Source organism: Phyllobates terribilis, unplaced genomic scaffold (assembly GCF_046119375.1).
Source record: "Phyllobates terribilis strain yellow unplaced genomic scaffold, ASM4611937v1 Scaffold_2__4_contigs__length_985480577, whole genome shotgun sequence".
NCBI lineage: Eukaryota > Metazoa > Chordata > Amphibia > Anura > Dendrobatidae > Phyllobates > Phyllobates terribilis.
In genome coordinates, this window is record NW_027362762.1 from 379,425,984 (window position 1) to 379,447,222 (window position 21,239).

The 21,239-nt window shown below is 42.5% G+C and overlaps 1 protein-coding gene across 2 annotated transcripts in view; it reads left to right on the top strand.

Annotated features, from left to right (window-relative positions):
* RNF149 (ring finger protein 149) overlaps positions 1–21,239 on the top strand; it is an 89,054-nt gene that overhangs the window by 34,521 nt on the left and 33,294 nt on the right. For both annotated transcript variants that reach the window (XM_073664776.1, XM_073664777.1), the window contains exon 2: positions 20,959–21,209. In XM_073664776.1, coding sequence (XP_073520877.1) covers positions 20,959–21,209 — 251 coding nt within the window. The remainder of the gene's footprint in view (positions 1–20,958; positions 21,210–21,239) is intronic.

Consider the following 21,239-nt stretch of genomic DNA (forward strand, 5'->3'; position numbering starts at 1 on the left):
GGAGGACTATGTGGGGCCCATTACTCTGCGTGGAGGACTATGTGGGGCCCATTACTCTGCGTGGAGGACTATGTGGGGCCCATTACTCTGCGTGGAGGACTATGTGAGGCCCATTACTCTGCGTGGAGGACTATGTGGGGCCCATTACTCTGCGTGGAGGACGATGTGGGGCCCATTACTCTGCGTGGAGGACTATGTGGGGCCCATTACTCTGCGTGGAGGACTATGTGGGGCCCATTACTCTGCGTGGAGGACTATGTGGGGCCCATTACTCTGCGTGGAGGACTATGTGGGGCCCATTACTCTGCGTGGAGGACTATGTGGGGCCCATTACTCTGCGTGGAGGACTATGTGGGGCCCATTACTCTGCGTGGAGGACTATGTGGGGCCCATTACTCTGCGTGGAGGACTGTGTGGGGCCCATTACTCTGCGTGGAGGACTGTGTGGGGCCCATTACTCTGCGTGGAGGACTGTGTGGGGCCCATTACTCTGCGTGGAGGACTGTGTGGGGCCCATTACTTTGCGTGGAGGACTGTGTGGGGCCCATTACTCTGCGTGGAGGACTATGTGGGGCCCATTACTCTGCGTGGAGGACTATGTGGGGCCCATTACTCTGCGTGGAGGACTATGTGGGGCCCATTACTCTGCGTGGAGGACTATGTGGGGCCCATTACTCTGCGTGGAGGACTATGTGGGGCCCATTACTCTGCGTGGAGGACTATGTGGGGCCCATTACTCTGCGTGGAGGACTATGTGGGGCCCATTACTCTGCGTGGAGGACTATGTGGGGCCCATTACTCTGCGTGGAGGACTATGTGGGGCCCATTACTCTGCGTGGAGGACTATGTGGGGCCCATTACTCTGCGTGGAGGACTATGTGGGGCCCATTACTCTGTGTGGAGGACTATGTGGGGCCCATTACTCTGTGTGGAGGACTATGTGGGGCCCATTACTCTGTGTGGAGGACTATGTGGGGCCCATTACTCTGTGTGGAGGACTATGTGGGGCCCATTACTCTGTGTGGAGGACTATGTGGGGCCCATTACTCTGTGTGGAGGACTTTGTGGGGCCCATTACTCTGTGTGGAGGACTTTGTGGGGCCCATTACTCTGTGTGGAGGACTATGTGGGGCCCATTACTCTGTGTGGAGGACTATGTGGGGCCCATTACTCTGTGTGGAGGACTATGTGGGGACCATTACTCTGTGTGGAGGACTATGTGGGGCCCATTACCCTGTATGGAGGACTATGTGGGGCCCATTATACTGTATACTGGTTGGCCCGCGACTTTGTCCAAGTAGTTCATTTTGGCCCTCTGTTTGAGTTTGACATCCCTGGCCTAACTGAACAGTCATATGTATGGAGCCTTCATAAAAAACAAACCTAGATTATAGCCATCTTCATCTATAGCTATCTTGAACTACAGCCATGGTCCAAGAGGCAACTCAGGCATCACAATTGGTTCAGTGTTGGCTCTAAACGTACTTTTTTAGTGTTTGAAAAGTGGACTTTAAATGAAATAATGCTTTGTCTAGGCTGAAACATTGGACTGTGTATGGACATTTTTAGGCGTTTATCTCCCACTGATCTACATCTCCAAAGAGGAGCAGTACCACGGGGTTGTCTGTCAGCCAAATATTAACAAAATATAGAGAACTTTTTTAATATTGTGTTAATTAAATAATAAAACGTCATATTTTGGCAGCTGTAGATGTCAGAGCTTGCACAGATGGAGCAGTGTTAATTGAAAGAATGGCATAACCTTGTGCTTGGCACATGGGCCCCATCATGTCCTTGTGTATATTCTGAGTGGGCAGAGCCTATACTTTGCAGGTTGCCTTTTTCAGCTAGCATGCCTTGTTTTGCACTGTTGTGCTCAGTGCTTTTTCTTAATGAAAGTAGTGGCACTACCATCTTAACTTTTCTATGTATTATTAGACTTAAAAGAAGCCTGTCACCATCACAAGCCCTATTTACCTGCAGATATAGTGGTGATCTGTAGATAACTAGCATTTAAATAATGTCTGCCTTACAGAAGCAATAGCTGCAGGGCAAAAATTAAAATATTTTCTCCGTGCAGCCGCAAGCTTCCAATCATCGGGGTGGTGCAGGGAGCAGTCACAGTCACCGCTTACTATACAGGGAGTGTGCTGTAATTACTCCTCTGCACATTGACCCACAGCCTGCTCAGCACACATATGCTGCACACATATACTGCAGAGCAGGCTGTCAGTCAATGTGCCGAGGAGTACTAACAACATTCATAGTATAGTGAGTGGTGACTGCAGAGCCGGATTGGCCATCTGGCAATTCTGGCAATTGCCAGATGGGCTGGTACCTGCGCTGGGCTGCTCCTTCCCTTGGTGTCTCCTGGTATCTTTCGCTGCACAGGGATCAATGCCGCACCCCTTCTCCCACGAGTCCCACGTGACGTCCCTTTCTTCACATTCACGTTATGCATGTGTAGGATGAAAGAGTAGATGACACCTCAGCCAGTCAGCATGATCATTACCTACAGCCAGCCAGCCTCGCAGGAGCAGGCTGAGGTCCGTAGCTTCCACACATTGAAAGTGTTAGTGCAGGAACCCTCCCCCAGTCCAGCTGGTGAGGACCTTTTTTACCGGTGTGCAGGAGGATGTGTTAGGTGAAACACTGGTCCTCTGTCCTGTCCACACAACATGATCTTCGGCATGCGAGCCATGGCACATGACGTCACTGCCATGTTCCCCCAGTCAGGGACACGCCGGCGTCAGCTGCCAGCCTCTGATTGGCCAGCGGCGTATATATGGCAGCGTAAGGAGCTGGCGGGTTCACTGCAATCGCAATACATTGCAGCGGGATGTGCGTCGTTGTCACTGGACCCCTCCAACTCTGGGCCCCGGTGCAGCTGCAGCTATATGTCTGCCCCTGCCATTACTGATCCCTGTGGCACCCCACTGTTATCTGTGACCCAATCTGAGTGTGTTCCATTAATAACCACTTTTTGTTTCCTATCACTGAGCCAGTTAACCCTTTACACATACTGTCATTTTGTGTATCAACTTTTTGTGTGGCACTGTATGAAGTGGCTTTGAAAAGTCCAGATAGACCACATCCACTGTGTTTCCCTGGTCCAATCTAGAACTTGCCTCCTCATAGAATCTGATCAGATTAGTTTGCAGGACATATCCCTCATAAACATATGTTGATATTGGAAAATTAGGTTATTTTTAATGAGATACTCCAGGATAGCATCTCTTAGAAAACCCTCAAAGATGTTGCCCACACTAGAGGTTAAACTTACCAGCCTATAAATTCCAGGCTCAGATCTTGTCCTCTTCTTAAATATTGGTATCACATTTGCCATGCGGCTGTAACGCTGGTGGATGTGGACCCACTGCGCCACGGACCGGGCTTACCCTGGAGGGATGTGACTAGGTGTCTACTGAGTCTTCATTAGAGGCTCTGGTGTTGAGGATTGGCTGGGCTGCCGGTAAACACCAGGTACCACTCCAGGGCACTCTCTGAGACTGCAGCAGCAGACCGGAGAGTCAGAAGGTACCAGGTACAGGACGACGAGGTCAGACGGTCTGAGGTCAGGACAGGCGGCACAGGTTCAGGATAGAGAAAGTGACACTGCAGATTTCAAAAACTCAATGCATATCAAATTCTTTAGTGTTAAAAAAGACCCAGGGGCATGAGATTTACATACATGTCAGAAGCAAAAACATGCAATGATTAAGACAGTCGCCTGAAATGCGTTTGCATACGTTGTTAATGGTTTTTAGAGATGACTTTGCGACTTCCTTTCTCTATTTTTGCACAATAAAGTAATGCTTTTAATAGAAGATTCTGATGCTGGATCACTGTTTTTTGCTTCTGCCTACCTCCCGCTGCATTGCAAGTCTCCGTACATGGATCTTCTTATGGCTGAGCTGACTTTTTTTGCCTTTTTGATTATAAACATGTCATCCACTTTGTTGGAACTGGAATACGCTGTTATATGTCTTGGTTTTTTTTGCATGAAAATATGCAGCAGAACTTAACCTAAATGAATGCGTCTCAAACTCAAATGCAGTAGCTGGTTGTAAGTGAGGTGAGGATAGGGAGGCGGTTATCATAGAAGGGATCATATGCTGCACAGTCTTTCCCATGGAGGGTGAGGAAAGTACATGAGTTTTTGAAACCGGAAAACCCCTTTAACGCTTGCAACCTCTGTTGCTTCATTGCAACTCAAGCTGTGAAATCAGTCAGTAAGGATTTAGGGCACTTTTACATGGCGATATTTTGGATCAGTATTTGTTAACAGATGCCAGGAGTGGATCCAAAACACAGAAGAGATGAAAGTGTTCCAGTTATTATTTTTTCTCTGTGTTTGTTCCCCTTTGGCTTTAGCTTACAAATACTCATGTAAATTACTGCCAAAAATACTCACTGTGTGAATGAGGTGAGGAAGCTGCTTGTAATACAGTAATATAAGTCCTTATTCCAAAGATGAGTGCACACTTGCAGGTGCTGTGCTGTAATGCTTGTCTTCTCTGCTCCATCATACTCCCCAGAGCAGGAACAACCCTGGTGCAAAACTGTTGGCAGCAGATGTCCACACGTGTCACTGAGTGACAGTGATGTACCCCGACTCCCAAACAAAATGCAGACAGAAGCATGCAAAATAAATACACGAAGCATTGCAATTGAGTGTCAAACGTTCTCAACTTTCTTTAAATTCACATGACACCGAAAATAGCACAACCCCCGACTCACAAAGAGTCACCCTCCAGCACTCAGAAGAGGAAAACCCCCTGTGGAGGAAACCTCTAGGATACCATGGCTGGAGGATTGCCCTTCCCTTGGGCTTAGAGAGTATGTGCCGATATAATAGAGTTTTAGAATTTGTACATTTACCAGATTTACAGAGAAAAATATAAATATAGACTATAAATGTGATAAACTGGATGTGGGCGAGATCTGACTGCGATATCTGCCACCACATTGATTGCTAGAATGAATTTGGTTGATCTGATTGCCCAGATGGATGATCCTGGATCTGTAAGGGAGAAATGGTACAAGTCTCAAGAAGTTGGACACTTGTTTACAGTTCGTTATGGATAATCCCTAATTCCTCCTCACCTCTCCCCCTTCCTCCTTGCCCCCCCTTTCCTCTTCGACCTCCCCCTGCCCTCCTCGGCCGCCCTCCCCCCACCCTCCTCGCCCCCCTTCCTTCCTCCTCACCCCCCTTCCTTCCTCCTCGCCCCTCTTCCTTCCTCCTCGCCCCTCTTCCTTCCTCCTCGCCCCTCTTCCTTCCTCCTCGCCCCTCTTCCTTCCTCCTCGCCCCTCTTCCTTCCTCCTCGCCCCTCTTCCTTCCTCCATACCCTCTGGTTGTCTAAAGCAGACAACTCCTTTCCCTGCTAGAACCTCCAAATTACACCAAGGTCAGCACATTACGTGGGGTGGTCAAGCTCAAGGTCCTCAGGCGCATCAGTAATGGCACTGATCACGGCAGCATGCCTTTCTTTTATGGAATCTTCTTTATGACACTTGTTTATGATCTCATAACAGTTATCATGGTTACTACAGGGGCTATTACTGATGCAAGGCCAAAGTATTAACCCTTTCATCATTGGTAATTTCCTTTCATTATAGAGGCAAATAACTGAACTTGTTACCAAGCTGGCTCTTTCCTTTAGGCACCATAAGAAACACAGATGACAGATTAAATGTGCAAGTGTTTCAGGAGTGTTTTGCACTTTTTATATCCAGAGATTGGGTTTATAACTAGCACTTTACAAAGGAAAAAAATTAAGAGGAAATTACCTGTAAAATAATATTATAGGGAATTGCATATGAAGCATTTTCCTAATGTACATTCTACATTGTTGCATAGTTATATAGGTTGAAAAAAGACCTAGGACCATAAAGTTCAAACTATCTAGTTATACATTTTCTATTACTAGATTATTTAACTCACAATGTTCTGTTTTGTTAAAGTATCCAGACCTTTTTAAAATTCTGCTATAGTGTCTGCCATTATTACCTCTTGTGGTCGGCATTCCACATTCTGACTGCTCTAACTGTAAAGAACCCTTTCCTATTTAGCTGCCAGAATTAGTCATCAGAAGCACATAACCTTGAAATATGCAGTTATTATACACTACCCATTATAAAAGTGTCTAATGTGCTACTTACTATCATGTTTTAGCTAGGATTCAAGACATACAGTGGGGAAAAAAAAGTATTTAGTCAGCCACCAATTGTGCAAGTTCTCCCACTTAAAAAGATGAGAGAGGCCTGTAATTGACATCATAGGTAGACCTCAACTATGAGAGACAAAATGAGAAAACATATCCTGAAAATCACATTGTCTGATTTGGAAATAATTTTTGTGGAAAATAAGTATTTGGTCAATTACAAAAGTTCATCTCAGTACTTTGTTATATATACTTTGTTGGCAATGACAGAGGTGAAACGTTTTCTGTAAGTCTTCACAAGGTTGGCACACACTGTTGCTGGTATGTTGCCCTATTCCTCCATGTAGATCTCCTCTAGAGCAGTGATGTTTTAGGACTGTCGATGGGCAACACGGACTTTCAACTTCCTCCAAATGTTTTATATCTGGAGACTGGCTAGGCCACTCCAGGACCTTGAAATGCTTCTTACGAAGCCATTCCTTCGTTGCCCTGGCGGTGTTCTTGGGATCATTGTCATGCTGAAAGACCCAGCTACGTTTCATCTTCAATGCCCTTGCTGATGGAAGGAGTTTTGCACTCAAAATCTCACAATACATGGCCCCGTTCATTCTTTCATGTACATGGATCAGTCGTCCTGGTCCCATGGCAGAGAAACAGCCCCAAAGCATGATGTTGCCACCCCCATGCTTCACAGTAGGTATGGTGTTCTTTGGATGCAACTCAGCATTCTTTGTTCTCCAAACACGACGAGTTGTGTTTCTACCAAACAGTTCTACTTTGGTTTGATCTGACCTTATGACATTCTCCCAATACTCTTCTGGATCATCAAAATGCTCTCTAACAAACTTCAGACGGGCCCGGACATGTAATGGCTTAAGCAGGGGGACACATCTGGCACTGCAGGATCTGAGTCCCTGGCGGCGTAGTGTGTTGCTGATGATAGCCTGTGTAATATTGGTCCCAGCTCTCTGCAGGTCATTCACTAGGTCCCCCCGTGTGGTTCTGGGATTTTTGCTCACCGTTCTTGAGATCATTTTGACCCCACGGGGTGAGATCTTGTGTGGAGCCCCAGATCGAGGGAGATTATCAGTGGACTTGTATGTCTTCCATTTTCTAATTATTGCTCCCACAGTTGATTTCTTCACACCAAGCTGCTTGCCTATTGCAGATTCAGTCTTCCCAGCCTGGTGCTTGCTACAATTTTGTTTCTGGTGTCCTTCGACAGCTCTTTGGTCTTCACCCTAGTGGAGTTTGGAGTGTGACTGTTTGAGGTTGCGACAGGTGTCTTTTATACTGATAACAAGTTCAAACAGGTGCCAGTACTACAGGTAATGAGTGGAAGACAGAGGAGCCTCTTAAAGAAGAAGTTACAGGTCTGTGAGAGCCAGAAATCTTGCTTGTTTGTAATTGACCAAATACTTATTTTCCACCAAAATTTGAAAAAAAATTCTTTCCAAATCAGACAATGTGATTTTCAGGATTTGTTTTCTCATTTTGTCTCTCATAGTTGAGGTCTACCTATGATGTCAATTACAGGCCTCTCTCATCTTTTTAAGTGGGAGAACTTGCACAATTGGTGGCTGACTAAATACTTTTTTCCCTACTGTACTTTTAAAGAGAGATGAAAAAGGTAATGGGGGATGACATAAGTATATCGAGGAACTGTATATAATATAAAATATAAGCAAAAAAGAAAGGGAAGAATGGCCAGCACATCTATTCTTAGCCATATTGTAACCACTCTTTTCAAAATGCTTACAGCCGTCAAAAGGGGTGTTTCACCCCAAAGGAAACTTTCAGCAAGCAGTACAGCTTACGGAATAGCTGAGTGTGCAGTATATACAATGTTAGGATTCGGCTCTGCTTGTCGTCGGTTGTAGTGGTTGTTGTGAGGAGCTGCCCACTTACTAAAGACTATGATACTTTTCCAGCAACGGACCACCATTTTTGTCAATATTATTATTGTGTTTTATTAGTGATTTACTTGTTATGTTTTATATAGTTCTGCTAACTTGTCAGTATGAGCACTAGATTCACTTGTAAAATGTCCAGCATTCAACTAATCTGTATCTCAGGATATCTGTATCTAAGGAGTATCTAACCATTGTTCCAACAGTCAATAATCTCATTATGTGTGCGTAGATTGTAGACACAGTGGAGCCGTCACCACAGGGGGTCTTACATGCTGTCTCAGATGAAGGCTTCTAGAATATTCTTCATTTTTTTTAGATAACAGTAAATGCTTAAGGGGGAGGGGGATCACTTCTGACCTAGGAGGGGACTGGTCCCAGCAAAAGAAAGGACAGACATGTTTTAGTCCGAGTTGTGTGGAAGGATTGAAGGAAGAGGATGGAGACCGTGTACTTGGAAGGATGGATTGATAAACATTTTACCATTATGGATTATGTAGTTTGGATTTAAACGTTCTTAAAAGGACTGCTGCTACTGGATACCTGTGCTTTCATCGTTTTATGTGCCGTCTAGAGGATCATGAACTGTGGCTACAGACTATACTGGCTGGAGATACAAAATCTGTGGGCCAACCAAAAGTTGTGAGACAGTGAGTATGGCCTTATACAAAGCCATTGGAACTACTGAACCCAGATTGGGAACTTGAGGACTGAGAGAACTGTATTTTGGCCATTTACCTGGAATTGATTTATTACCATGGCTGTGATCAATAAAATATTGTTGCATCGTTAACCTGCCTAGGTGATTACTTACAACCCACAACCTCAGATCTTTACAGTTGTCCTGCAGGAATGTGATTTGCAGTAAATTGTGGTCATGTTCTGACGAGATTATCATCTGCTTTACTCAGCAGAACATTGAGAGAAGCTGATGATCTACTCAGCACGTAACTTCAACTATGGAAATCCCATACTTACAGTTACATGACAAAGCGATGGAACACTGCAGACATGAAACTGCTGAAAATCTGCAAGGAAAAAATAAGCTGCTTTTCCATGAGATTCCAGAAATCTCATTCACTTATCTGGTACTATCAAACAGCGTTTTTGGGATCATGGAGTGCTATATTACAAATATGTCCATCCCTCCAGTTGAAAGAAATTAACATTTTCATGGAGGGAAATTTATGTTTTACATTAAATTTATGTTTTAATTAAAAAATGTGCCGAAAATATTTCACATTCACCACGCACTAGGTGGGCCTGTGTGCTCCCAAATGCCAGGGCTGAGCTTCCGTTCCAGTCCGGCCCTGATCAACACCCCTAGTGCAGAATTATTAGGCAGCTTGTTTTCCTCAGGCGAAAAGATGTAACTGAATCTGAAAAATCTAAAAATTTTACAGAGGGATGCAGCGCTTTTGAAATTGCTAAAATATTGAGGTGTGATCACCGAATCATCAAAATTTGTTGCAAAAAAAACGCGTTGACAAAAAAAACCCTCACATTAACTGCCAAAGATTTGAGAAGAATCAAACGTGAAGCGACCAGGAACCCATTGAAGCGACCAGGACCCCATTGAAGTGACCAGGAACTCAATGTACTCCAATGCTATCATATTCCAGAACTGCAACCTCCCTGGAGTGCCCAGAATTACAAGGTGTTCAGTGCTCAGAGACATGGCCAAAGTAAGGAAGGCTGAAACCAACCACCAGCAGTGGGCAGCAACCAACAGAATGGTTTTTAACAGGGAAAAATGCAAAGTACTACATCTGGGCAATAAAAATGAAAAAAGCATATACAGAATGGGAGGAATAGAGCTAAGCAACAGTACATGTGAAAAAGACTTAGGTATACTAATAGATCATAGACTGAACATGAGTCAACAGTGTGATGCAGCAGCAAAAAAGGCAAATACAATTCTGGGATGTATTAACAGAAGCATACAGTCTAGATCACGTGAAGTCATTATCGGTCTTTACTCCTCTTTGGTCAGACCTCATCTGGAATACTGTGTACAGTTTTGGGCACCACATTTTAAAAAAGACATAGACAAACTGGAGCAAGTTCAGAGAAGAGCGACCAGAATGGTGACTGGTCTGCAAACCATGTCCTATGAGGAACGGTTGCAGGATTTGGGAATGTTTAGCTTGCAAAAAAGAAGACTGAGAGGAGACTTAATAGCTGTCTACAAATATGTCAAGGGCTGTCACATTGTAGAAGGATCATCTTTATTCTCATTTGCACAAGGAAAGACTAGAAGCAATGGGATGAAACTAAATGGGAGGAGACACAGATTAGATATTAGAAAAAACTTTTTGACAGTTAGGGTGATTAATGAGTGGAACAGGCTGCCACGAGAGGTGGTGAGTTCCCCTTCAATGGACGTCTTCAAACAGAGGCTGGACAGACATCTGTCTGAGATGATCTAGTGAATCCTGCTTTGAGCAGGGGGTTGGACCAGATGACCCAGGAGGTCCCTTCCAACTCTACCATTCTATGATTCTATGATTCTACCACTGAACAGGACATACAAGTTCAAATGTCAAGACTGGGCCAAGAAATATCTGAAGACAGATTTCTCAAAGGTTTTATGGACTGATGAGATGAGTGACTCTTGATTGACCAAATGGATGGGCTTGTGGCTGGATCAGTAATGGGCATAGACCTCTACTTCAACTTACACTCCAGCAGGGTGGAGGTGGGGTACTGGTATGGGCTGGTATTACTAAAGATGAGCTAGTTGGACCTTTTATGGTTGAAGTTGGACTCAAAATCAACTCCCAAACTTTCTTCCAGCAGTGATACAGGGAAAAGTCTGCACTTTTCAAGAAAACCATGATTTTTATGCAGAACAATGCTCCACTGCATGCATTGAAGTACTGCATTTGTTTAGGTAGCCAGTATAGGCCTCAAAGATGAAATAATAATGACATGGCCCCTTCCTCACCTGACCTAAACCCTGCAAACTTGTAGGACCTTGTGAGGCAGATTCTCATGCAGATCAGTGTCTGGCTAATAGACCTGAATAGCTCATTTATATATAAGAAAAATATAGATTTCTTTGCAATAAGACATCAGATCACAGATATCAAGGTATCATTTTATTCACCTTCCTATGACCTACATGCCCATATAGAAGGCTTAGAAGGGTGGATCCTATCAACAGATTCCCTTTAACAATTGTGCACACAATGTAGATTATTAGGGAAAAATAGATTTTCTAGTAATAAGTAGATTTAAAGTGAACCTGACATCTCATATGTGCTATCCAATCCACGGGCAGCATGTATCAGACACTGGCTGTGCTATCTCAGTCAGGTATGTTTGACACTGCGGCGCTTCAGAGATAAACATACTTTTAATAGAGGCTGGGGATCGAGCTACGAGGCAAACTAATCGACCAGGTGGGTCCCCGGCAGCTTCTCCCTGCTCGCTGACTTGGACTGACGGGTCTCTGCCTATGTGCTTTTACAGGAAGAGACCTGTCAGTCACTGTCATTGGACAGAGAGAAGTTGCCGGGGACCCGACTGTCCGACTAGTCTGCAGCACAGCTTGGTCCCCGGTTTATCTATGAAACACTGCGGCGTTTCATAGCTACATGTCCCTGGCTGAAATCGCACAACCAGTGCCTGATTCATGCTGCTCTATGGATTGGACAGCATGTATCAGATGTCAGGTTCTCTTTAAAGCCTAGACACATGACTTTATTTTTGAAATTCTTGACCATACACATTAGAATATTGGTGGCCAAGCTCTTGCCAGTTGTGGAGGAACTGGACGACGATCTAATGCGTATGGAGCCTCCCAACTCTCCCTGGTGGCAGATGTTGGAGAAGTGGAAGATGGAAAGTTGGATTTCAAACCTATATAATGACCTTGCCCTCAGTCAAGGATAAGCTGCTAAGGGTGATGCCTGACTTCGGCTTATTCCCCTCTACCCAATAAAAGCAAATGCACGTTTGGCTGTATTAGGAAAAAAATGTTGCAATTCTCACACTGGCCACTGGTCCTTATACAAGTCTCGCCTTCATGCTCAGTCACATTACAAAATTACAGACAAAATTACAATGCCATATACCACCATATGCAGAACATAAGATTGGAGCCACCTTTCACAATAGGTGATGTCACCGCTCACCCCATCCCCCTTTCCTCCCCACTCCCCCCCCTCCTATGATGACCTTTACCCAGGGCTTAGCCAAATAGTCCCTATACAAACAATTAGTCTGAGACAGTTTATTGCTGGTAAGGTCCATATAACTGTGGGAAATAACAGGCGGTGAAATGTAATATTAGGCCTAGTGGTTAGTTTGAAAATTGCAAACTTTTTTTTTTTTTTTTTAAAACAAAGTTGAAAAAACAACAATACTTTTTTAAATCGTTAAAACTCGAAACCTGCTTTAATCAATAGATCATCTACCCATGTCACACTCCTGTTAGAGAATATTTTTGTGAGTAATCTGCGGGATACAGTCAGACCTCAGGCAGAAATTCATGCAGATTTTTATAATAGCTTGTGAGTTAGCTGAAATTTCTTACAGTGGATGGTTACTTTATTTTTACTTTATCAGATGTGTTGAGGACATGATTTTGTATACACTTACTATTATAGAGGTATGACAGGTTTTCCTCCTACTCTTGTTACTGCAGCTTTTCTCGCAGACTGCGCCGCTCACCAGTCCATACAATGGCTGCTGGCGGAGGAGCATGTGACCGGACCTGTCCATCAGTCTTGTCCAATTGAAAAACAGCCAAGTTTGCTTCTTCAGTTTTTATTGTGAATTTGCATTACCGTAATTCTAGAATGATGGGAAGATTGATCAGATGAATTGCAAAAAAAATTGCAATAATTATTTGCTATGAAAATTAACTTAAAGAGAACTTGACAGCTGATAGGTGCTTCCCGATCCAGGGCCAGCATTTATCAGTCTTCTCCCTGCCCGCTGCCCTGGATTGACAGGTATCTGCTTATATGTGTGTATAGTCTACAGCGCGACTCTGTCTCTGGCAGCTTTCGAAGCATGTTTTTCTCAGAAAGTCTGCTGTGTTTCAAGGCCAGACATACCTGGCTGAGTTCATATAGCCAGTGCCTGACACATGCTGCTCCTCTTTCTAGAGTATTGGGAGAGGGAGGTTTTCGGTTATGGCGCGTGCACCGCTTCCCAGGCGCAGTGCTGGTACCGTTACATTGATAACCTGTTCATCATTTGGCAGGGTTCTGCCAAAGATTTACAGGAATTCATGGCCGAATTGAACAGAAACCGCTATAACATTAAACTTACTCATAAGTCGGATAGGAGGCAGATTGATTTTTTTTAGATATAAAGATCTTGGTACAAGCAGATGATAACATCCAGACTGATGTCTTCCGGAAGGAGACCTCAGTCAATGCACTTTTACATGCCACTTCTGCCCACATGTCCTCCACCATAAGGCCATCCCTTTAGGTCAATTCTTGTGCGTGAAAAGGATTTGCTCTACGCCAGAATTATTTGAAAAACAATCTCAGGATTTGAATGAACGCTTTATGGCCAGGGGCTACAGTAAGCGCAGCATCAAGAGGGGGTATAATAGGGCTAAAAACATCAATTGTGACCAACTTCTTTCTGGTTGTAACAATAGACATAAGCGGGGCCCTAAGACTAGTTCACCTGTTAGGTTTATATCCACGTTTAATAATCAATGGGAGGATATCTGTCATATTTTGGGTAAACATTGGTCTGTCTTAAAAACTGACCCCAATATCCGTAAATTCCTACCAGAGAGACCATTTCTCATGGCAAGAAGGAGCAAAAATATTAAGGACCTACTTGTGAGAAGTCACTATGTCTCAAATCCTTCTTTTCCATTCTCTACGGGCAGGCAGAGACTTGGTTGCTTCCCGTGTGGTTCATGTTTGGCCTGCCGCAGCATTGTCCGCACGACAACGTTTTGTTCGGCTGAGGTCAGGGAATTTAAAATTATGAAATTTATCGCGTGCAGTACAACCCATGTCGTGTATCACGCCACTTGCCCATGTGGCTTGATATACGTGGGCCTGACATCCCGCGAATTACGTGTTCGCACACGGGAACATGTAAGGGATATACATCCAGCAGCTAAAGTGAAGGATATATCATTGCTTAAGACTATACCGCGGCACTTCAGGTCCCGGGGTGCCAGGGGTGGAGACCTCAAAAAATTACTGGCCCAACTTGAGTGTCGGTGGATAGTCAAACTAGGCACTATGACCCCGTCTGGTTTGAATGAAATATTGAGTTTTTCACCATTCTTATAGACTTGGCTTTCATGGAAAATCCAAAATAACCCCTTTCCCTCCCCCCTCCCTCCTCCCCTCCTTTTCCTTGTCCTATCCCTTCCTTCTGGTCTTTTAGATTTGCCACTCTGGTATTGCTTTTTAATTAATTTTGTATGTTCTGTGTTTATTTTATTTCATTCAGAAGCCTTTCTTTTCTATGGTGTCCGCCATCAACTCAGCCTCCTTGTGTCTGATATTGATATTCCTTTGACCTTTATGGAAAGCACCTCAGTATTTTGAATATCACCTGCGGCAGTACTCCATTTTTTATGTTTTCATATTATGTTTATGCTGTACATCAATTCGTGCTTATTATATGTATTAAATCCATTTTTTGGTATGCACATTTTTGTATTGTATATTATACTATATTTTACTTGCATATTGTCCCGGAGTCTCCGAGTACAAAGGTGTCTGCATAGGATACCTGTAATACATAACTACAGGCTCCGTTAGACACATTGAGGCTTCATGTGTGAGATCATCAGGGTGCGCATGCGCGCGGTGTTCCCTATATGTCCCACCCCCAATGGCATCAGTACGGCGCGGTGCGTGTCATTGACGTCATAGGAGGTATTCTTCTTGACACGCACCGCTCATGTGATCTGCCGAACGGGACGGAAGTGATGTTGGAGACTCCGCCCCCAATGGCCGCTTCAGTGATGGCTATCGCACACTTGGCTGTACATATAAAAACCCATCTGGCGCACAGAACACACAGGCCCCCCGACGAAACCTACGCAAAATGCGCGTAGGGGCTCCTGTTTCTGACTAACTTGGCACTGCGGCACTTTATGGGTGAGTCTATTGACTTTATATGCCACTGCACTCTTCTGGACACTTGGCCACTTTGGCTAGTATTGGGGTTCATTTTGATATCTGATTGTATTACGGAGCACTAGTCCCCCATATAGTAACATTCATTTATACAGGGACCTTACAATCATTTATATATACACTCTGATTATCCCCCATATATGAAAGATGTTATTATGTATTTTCCTAGGTGTCTAGATACCCTATATGCAATACCATTTTATACAAGTGCCAAATTCGTCACACATTTGTGTTTTTCATCACTTACTCTTTACCATTACTATAACAATTAGCTATGCTTTTAATTGATTAAATAAATGTTATTATGTTTTACATGGATTACTGTTGCATTGACTCTTTATTGGGTTACAACTCCCTGGTGCCTCTTATTGTTGTTTGCTCCTGGATCAGGCAGCATGTATCAGCTGTCAGGTTCTCTATAACCCCTTCACGACATCTGCCATACATGTACGGCGCAAGTTGGAAGCGGGTGTGCTTGCTCCATATTCGACGGGTAATGGCTGTGTGTTACAGCCAGGACCTGCCTCTAATAATTGCGGGTAGCTGTCAAACTCTGACAGTGGCATTAACAGTGCGCCAGCATGCGGCACGTCATTTAAGCTTCCATCCGCACACCCGTGATGTGCTCGCGGGTCGCAGATGGGTTGCTAAGACAGCAGTGGGTCTGTTAAAGACCTCCATACTTGTCATTATGGAGCTCCCTTGAACCCCGGGTTTCAAAGGAGACTTTGATTTTTACTATATACAGAAATCCTTTTGTACAATCGATCAGACAATTGCAGCTTCAACTAATAAGAACAGTAAAAAGTTTAAAAAAACAATAATTTGAAAGTATGAAAAATATCAAATCACCTTCATTTCACCCATTAAAAATAAAGATAATAAAAAAAATACACATGTGGTATTGCCGTGTTCAGAAAAGTCAGATCTTTCAAAATATAAAAATAATCAACCTGATTGGTAAACACAGTAAATTAAAAAAAAATTCAAGAACACCAAAATTTATTTTTTTTCGGTGCTGCAGTATCACAAAAAATGCTGTAGCAAGTGGTCAAAACGTCATATTTATCCCAAAATGGTATCAATAAAAATGTTGTCTTGCCCCGTAAAAAATAAGCAGTCACACAGCTCCATCGACCGAAAATTGAAAATATTGCGGATCTTAGAAAATGACACAAACCTCTCAAAATTTTTTATGGAAACTTCTGATTATTTTTTCACCACTAAAATAATGAAAAAACTGGACATGTTTGGTATCACCTTTATCTGATAAGCAGAATCATATTGTGAGGTCATTTTTACTACAAAACGTTCTCCGTAGAAACAGTTCCCAAACAACAATGTCAGAATTTTTTTTTTTTTTCACAATTTCTCCCCACTTGGATTTTTTTTTCCTTTTTCCATTACACTATATGGTAAAATGATTGGTGTCATTCAAAAGTACAACTTGTGCCACAAAAAAAGCCTTGATATGGCTATGTGGACAGAAAATGAAAAAGTTATGGCACTGGGAAGAAGGTGAGGAAAAACTGAAAATCCAAAAATAAAAATTGGCCAGGTCGTGAAGGGGTTAAACACGAATACCCCATTTCCACTGATTTTCAGGCTTTTGGAGGCTGGCTTGAATTCAAGAAGAGGAGCAAAGAAGCCATTTCTCTCAAAGTGAAACATCAGACAAAAGAAAATTATTTTGGCTGATGAAGCCCATTTCAGACATTTTAGGACATCTGGAAGAATGACTGTCCGGATATGAAAAGTAGAGCGCTACCATGAGTCCTGTGTCGTACCACCAGTAAAGCATTCTAAGCCCGTTCATGTGTGGGGTTGATTTTCACCTTAGGGAGTGGGTCCACTCACAATTTTGTGCCTAATTACACAGCCATGAATAAAGAATGGCATCTAAACATTCTCCAGGAGCAACTTCTCCCAACAATCAAGGAGCAATTTTGTGATGAACAATGTTTTTCCCAACATGATAGGAGCACAGTGTCACATGGCATAAATGTGACATGGCAATAAAACATTTAAAAGTTGGGTTTATGGCAGGAAACTCCCCAGATCTCAATCTCATTGAGAACCGGTGGTCAATCCTCAAAAAGTGGGTGGACAAACAAAACCACAGAAATTGTGGTAAACTCCAAGCACTGATTAGGCACCAATGGGTTGCCATCAGCCAGGAATTAGTCCAGTCCCCACCACTTCAAATTGGGGGCATGGTGACCGCAGGGAGTCAGTCACTACTGAGCGTGTGACGGCACTGGAGTGTGATTCAGGCATGTCTGCTCTATAAGTGCATGTAAAGCCACAGGAGACCACAGAACAAGACTTGTGCTTGAATGATATATTTGTAACTTCATAACAACACTTAAGCATTAAACTTTGTGAAAACAAAATCTTGTGTCAGTCTCAAAACTTTTGGCCACGACTGTAGTCATGTCGGCTGACACTTAAATTATTAGCTTCGAAGAAACTAATGGTAAGTCGTCAAGTTGATTAAAGATGCTGACAAAATGACAGTAGTCCCTTTTCAGTTTCTTTTTATTTCAAAAACTGCTGCCACAGCAAAATCCAATATCTGGAAGTAAAATAACACAGTGTTGGCTTTCTCTTTTGATTTACTTCTATTACCAATTTTATTTATTTTTTTATAGGTTGCTATGCTAAATTATTTATTCTTTTAAGCCTATGTGGGTTTTCACCACCTACTCCACTGGAATTGTCCTTTTTGTATGTGTCCAAGATATAAACATTTGGGAATAAGGGATGATGTGAGAGATGACTATCATTAAGACTTGCTTTGCGCACACTACTTAATGACTTTGCCGCATCTTCTCAGAGACCCGAGTAGCATTTCTGGCATAAGAATGTCACCACTTTTCTTGAATTTGATGGGTGGGCATAGCCACACCGCATTACATCCTAGTTTCTTCCATTTTAACGTGGCTACGGGTGTGAAAATGCCAAAAGTCACAAAAAAAGTGTTTTACTCAAGTTTTCCAGTGAAAACACTTCACTCCTTAGGTATTTACAGAAATACAGAATATATTAACACTTCTTAAGCTGAGCGCCCTGAGTTTTCTTACAGATGTCAGATACTCTTTAAAGATTCTTTGGAGATCTCCCAGTTTTGTTCTTCAGTTCTTTTCAGACCATAAAAACTTTGTAGAAAGGGGGTGTGGGGTGTTTGCTTAATTTTGACCATTACTAGATCCAAGCCGCTTACCCTGTCTGTAAGAAATTGCTCTCTTGTGGGTAAACAAGTGTTCTGGTGGGCCTCCTTTTTATTATTTTTTTGTCTACTAAGTCACAATGATCTGTGTAGAAAAGTAAAAGAAGCTCACCAAAAAAACAAATTCTCTTTAATTAAAGATTTGCTTTAATTGTACTTCCAATATCTCATTAAAAGCAAGAAGAATGGAAAGAAAAGATAGGGCCTTAATGTGTTTAATCAACTTGGGAGAACAAATTGTGGTTCTCGATTAATGTTCCTTTATTATGAGCACAATTATCCGGCTTGAGATCACACATGTAAACAAAGGAGGATTATACTTACAGGGAGGTTTATTATGTGCTGTAACGGGGCAAAAACCCAACCAAACTGAAAGCTGGACGTTTAAAGCCCACTTATATAGAGTGATGCCAATTAGTTAATGCAGAGAGCTTTTGTTAACACTTCTTCTTTTTATATAACTTCATAAAAGATGTCTTAAAAGGGTTTTCCATCAACGGACACTTATTTGCCTTCCAAGGTGTAGGTGAAAAGTGTTAGGTTGGTGGAGGTCCTCCCTTCCCAAACAGTGTCAGTTGTATGGAGTTGTGTTGAGGCTGAGCATGCACACTGTCACTGTATATACAGTGGGGATCTATATACAGTGGGGAAAATAAGTATTTGATACTTTGCTGATTTTGCAAAGTTTCCCACCTACAAAGAATGGAGAGGTCTGTAATTTTTATTGTGGGTACACTTCAACTGTGAGAGACAGCATCTTAAAAATAAATCCAGAAAATCACATTGTATGATTGTTACATAATTAATTTGCATTTTATTGCATGTAATAAGTATTTGATACAATAGAAAAATAGAACTTAATATTTGGTACAGAAACCTTTGTTTGCAATTACAGAGGTCAGACGTTTCCTGTAGTTCTTGATCAGGTTTGCACACACTGCAGCAGGGACTTTGGCCGATTCCTCCAAAGTATATTGTTTCCAAGTCAAGGTCAGCAGGGTAAATTCCTACTGTGTATCTTCACCCCATGTACAGTGTCACTGGGGACATTATTAATAGTGTTTATCTCATGAAAGTGTCAGGGCGCAGTCATCGGAAATTATGCCCTGCACGCCTCCCAGGTGACTTCATGACCTAGTTTTACGAACCGAGATGGACTGGAACTTCTCCAGCAAGCACTCTTGCACCTGCCCATCTGGTTTCAGGAGGATATTCTTTTTTTTTTTTTTTTTAATACTTTTAAAATGATCTCTTGTTTACAAAGACATCACAAAATAACAATAGAGGGGTCCCCAGCAATTACCGAAGCATCCAGTCCTCTTCATTATTGTAGAATTTGCAGTGGGCAGCACGGTGGCTCAGTGGTTAGCACTGTAGCCTTGCAACACTGGGGTCCTAGGATAAAGTCACACCAAGGACAGCATCTACAAGAAGTTTGTATGTTCTCCCCGTGTTTGCGTGGGTTTCCTCCGGGTTCTCCGGTTTCCTCCTACACTCCAAAGACTGATAGGGAATCTAGATTGTGAGCCCCAATAGGGACAGCGATGATAATGTCTGTAAAGCGCTGCGGAATTAGTGGCACTATATAAGTGAGTAAAATAAATAAAATCTGTAACACTGCAATCACTATACAAAGTCTGTTTGTAGTGAGTGAAGGTTTTTTTTATTATTGCTGATTAACACGCCCAATATTTGTGCTATCCTTTTTTTGTGGATAGAGCACATTCTCATTATACTCATTGAAGTGAATGGAAAAAAAAAAAAACACTGATGCCATCTGTGTTTGTATGCTGTCAATTTTTCCCTGCCTGGTTGCTAGCTTAGGAAAACCCCATGATGTTTTTTTTATTTTACTCATACAATAGAATCGGATGATACATGGATGACAAAAAACGAGAACAAACACCAAAATTGAATGACAATCGGATCCAGCATGTTGTTGGAAAATGGTCCTTTTTTCCATGCACTAGAAAAATACAAGTATGATGATAGTCTTTTTCCTGTAAAAAAAAAAAAAACCTAAAGTACTGTAATATAAAAAATAGCATTGTTCTTGCCTTTAGGTTGCAGTTTCTGTTCTCCATCACATAACTATATGCAGATACCATTTCTACAGACGTCCCATTGTTTGTTAGATCAGAGAAGCCTCTCATGTAGTCTGTCCTGAACTACAGAAAGAACAAGTCTGTTCAGCTCGTCAAATAGCTCAGATACCAATAATTGTATTCACTGTAAGCAAAGTGCGAGACATCTGATCCAAGAGGGCTCAATCTGATTTAGTCCTGAGAATGGTTATAGAATAATCAACATATCTGTATGAAGAGAGACTACAGAATGTATCTGCATTGTAATCTAAAAAGGGGAAAGCCCACTGTATCCATAACTGCAGTGTTGGTACTCTTGAAAGATTCATACCAATTTCTATTTTTTTTTTTAAATATTATTCAGATTTTCTTTATTGTTTAACATTTTTTAATCCAACAAATAGGTACTGATGACTTTTCCTTTTTATCTTTTAGGAACTGGTAATACTGTGGTTATAATGGTTGGCTACCCAAAAGGGATGGATATCATGGAACTTTTGAGACGAAATATACCAGTAAAGATGATCATCACGGTTGGTACCAGGCATGTTCAGGAATTCATCAGTGGTCAGTCGGTGGTATTTGTAGCCATTGCCTTCATCACAATGATGATTATATCTCTTGCCTGGTTAATATTCTACTACATCCAACGCTTCCTATATACCGGAAATCAGTATGGAAATCAGGTGACTATAACCTCCATTAAGTTAATTTTG